Raw genomic sequence first — 2,261 nt, forward strand, 5'->3', positions numbered from 1 at the left:
TCTCTTATGATTGCTTCCTTGTATGGAAGCATTGAGGTTTTGAAGTACCTTATTAGTTGTCAAAAGGTTGATGTCAATAGAGCATGTGGCTCAGATGGGGTTACGGCTCTTCATTGTGCAGTGGCAGGGGGTTCGGATTCATTGGTTGAGGTTGTGAAGCTCTTGATTGATGCCTCAGTTGATGTCAATGTTGTTGATGCCAATGGCAAGAAACCTGGTGACCTGATTTTATCGTCCATGAAGTTCTTAAACAATTCGAAGAGGAGAACCTTGGAGATGCTATTGAAAGGGATTAGCTTTGAGGCTGGTGATCCAGAAGAAGAAGAAAAAATTAGTAGACCTCTGGCAACAAAAGGAGGAAATGAGAAGAAAGAATATCCAGTTGATGTACCATTGCCAGATATAAACAATGGGATATATGGAACTGATGAATTTAGGATGTATAGTTTCAAGGTGAAGCCATGCTCGAGAGCTTATTCTCATGATTGGACAGAATGCCCTTTTGTCCATCCTGGTGAGAATGCGAGGAGGCGTGATCCAAGGAAGAATCACTACACTTGTGTTCCCTGCCCCGAGTTCAAGAAGGGAGCGTGTGCAAAGGGTGATTCCTGTGAATATGCTCATGGGGTTTTTGAGTCCTGGCTACATCCTGCCCAGTACAGAACCCGCCTTTGCAAGGACGAGACTGGATGCCCAAGGAGAGTGTGTTTTTTCGCACACAAGCCTGAAGAGTTGCGTCCACTTTATGTCTCTACAGGTTCAGCTTTGCCTTCACCAAAGTCTATCTCAGTTAATTCAACAGACTTTTCAACATTGAGCCCGTTGTCTCTTGGCTTGTCTTCTTCGACATACCCTAATACTTCAACTCCACCAATGTCACCATCGGTTACATGTTCGTCTCCAATGGGTGGAAGCATTCGGCAGAACAAGGCAAACCTCATGCCTCCTGCTCTGCAGCTGCCAGGAAGCCGACTCAAGACGTTTCTGAGTGCAAGAGATATGGAGTTAGATATGGAATTGCTTGGATTGGAAAAAATCCGAACCCAATACCAACAAAGGCAGCAGTTGGCTGACGAGATGGCTAATATCTCATCCCCGTACTGCAAAGTTACAGATTTGAAGCCTACCAATCTTGATGATGTTTTCGGATCGCTTGATGCTTCGTCATTATCTCAATTTCAGAGTCCAAATGGCCTTCAGATTCATCAGAACTCAAACCAACTCCGTGCAAGCTACCCTTCCAACCTGTCATCCTCGACAGCAAGGATGCCGTCTACTTTTGGATATGACTCATCTGCAGCAGCAGTCATGAACTCAAGATCTTCTTTTGCAAAACGCAGCCAGAGCTTTATTAACCGTAGTGGTGGAGTTGGCCATCGGTCCTGCCATTCTGGTGCTGCTAATTCCCCGAGTTTGATGCCTTCTAAACTTTCAGATTGGAGCTCCCCTGATGGAAAACTTGACTGGGGCTTTAACAGTGAGGAGTCGAACAAGTTTAGGAAGTCAGCCTCTTTTGGAATTCGAAGTGGTAATGCTGCGGTATCAACCGCAATGGCTCCACCAAATGTGGACGAGCCAGATGTATATTGGGTTCATTCATTAGTTAAAGATGTCCCCTCTAACGGTGCTGGAGCTGGACAGTACAGTTCAGAGCAGCATCATGGACGGGCACGTGATATTGGCCCCCATTGGGTCGACCAATTGTACATAGATCATGAGCAGATTGTGGCTTAAGTCAAGAAAATTGCTTCAAGATTATCGTTAACTAGGTCAATATTTTTGAAAATTCTTACTAATACGTTGTATGTTTAGATGGTCAGTTTAATGGAATATATATATCAATTGCTGTTCTTTTGATCAGGTTGCTTAAGGAGTCGAAAAGGTTAGACAGAGGAACAAATTTTTATTTTTACTTTTTTCCTATATTTGTTTCTCCCAACCTGGGATAGTTGTAACTTTTATGTATTCCTCAATAAACAACAGATAAAGAATGAATTCCAAGTGAACTTATGCATTGTTCTTTCCTTCTAAACAATCTCGGTTATTATTGGGACTTGTAAGTGTACTGATTCTGTCACTTATAATCTGCTGTTGGATTCCTCAGACATGGATTTCCAAAGTTCTGTTCTTCTTCTTGGTAGCAGGTTCAGATTCAATCTACAGATGTACGTATAGACGGCGACTTTTTAACATTCAAGAGATCACACGCTGGTAGATGCGAAGAGAAGATGTGAACTCACAGACGCACACGCCTAATGCTA

General features: G+C 43.1%; 1 protein-coding gene across 1 annotated transcript; it reads left to right on the forward strand.

Annotated features, from left to right (window-relative positions):
* The first annotated feature begins 6 nt into the window (after window positions 1-6).
* Window positions 7-2,014, forward strand: LOC111406019 (zinc finger CCCH domain-containing protein 29-like). The gene has a single exon (XM_023035184.1). It carries the CDS (start codon window positions 7-9, stop codon window positions 1,732-1,734), a length of 1,728 nt encoding a protein of 575 aa, XP_022890952.1. The 3' UTR covers window positions 1,735-2,014.
* The last annotated feature ends 247 nt before the right edge of the window (window positions 2,015-2,261 follow it).

This window comes from Olea europaea, chromosome 12 (assembly GCF_002742605.1).
Source record: "Olea europaea var. sylvestris chromosome 12, O_europaea_v1, whole genome shotgun sequence".
In the NCBI taxonomy this organism is placed as follows: domain Eukaryota; kingdom Viridiplantae; phylum Streptophyta; class Magnoliopsida; order Lamiales; family Oleaceae; genus Olea; species Olea europaea.

Excerpts from the sequence above, each read along its gene's own strand:
- LOC111406019 (XM_023035184.1), top strand. The coding sequence starts at position 7 with ATGATTGCTTCCTTGTATGGAAGCATTGAGGTTTTGAAGTACCTTATT.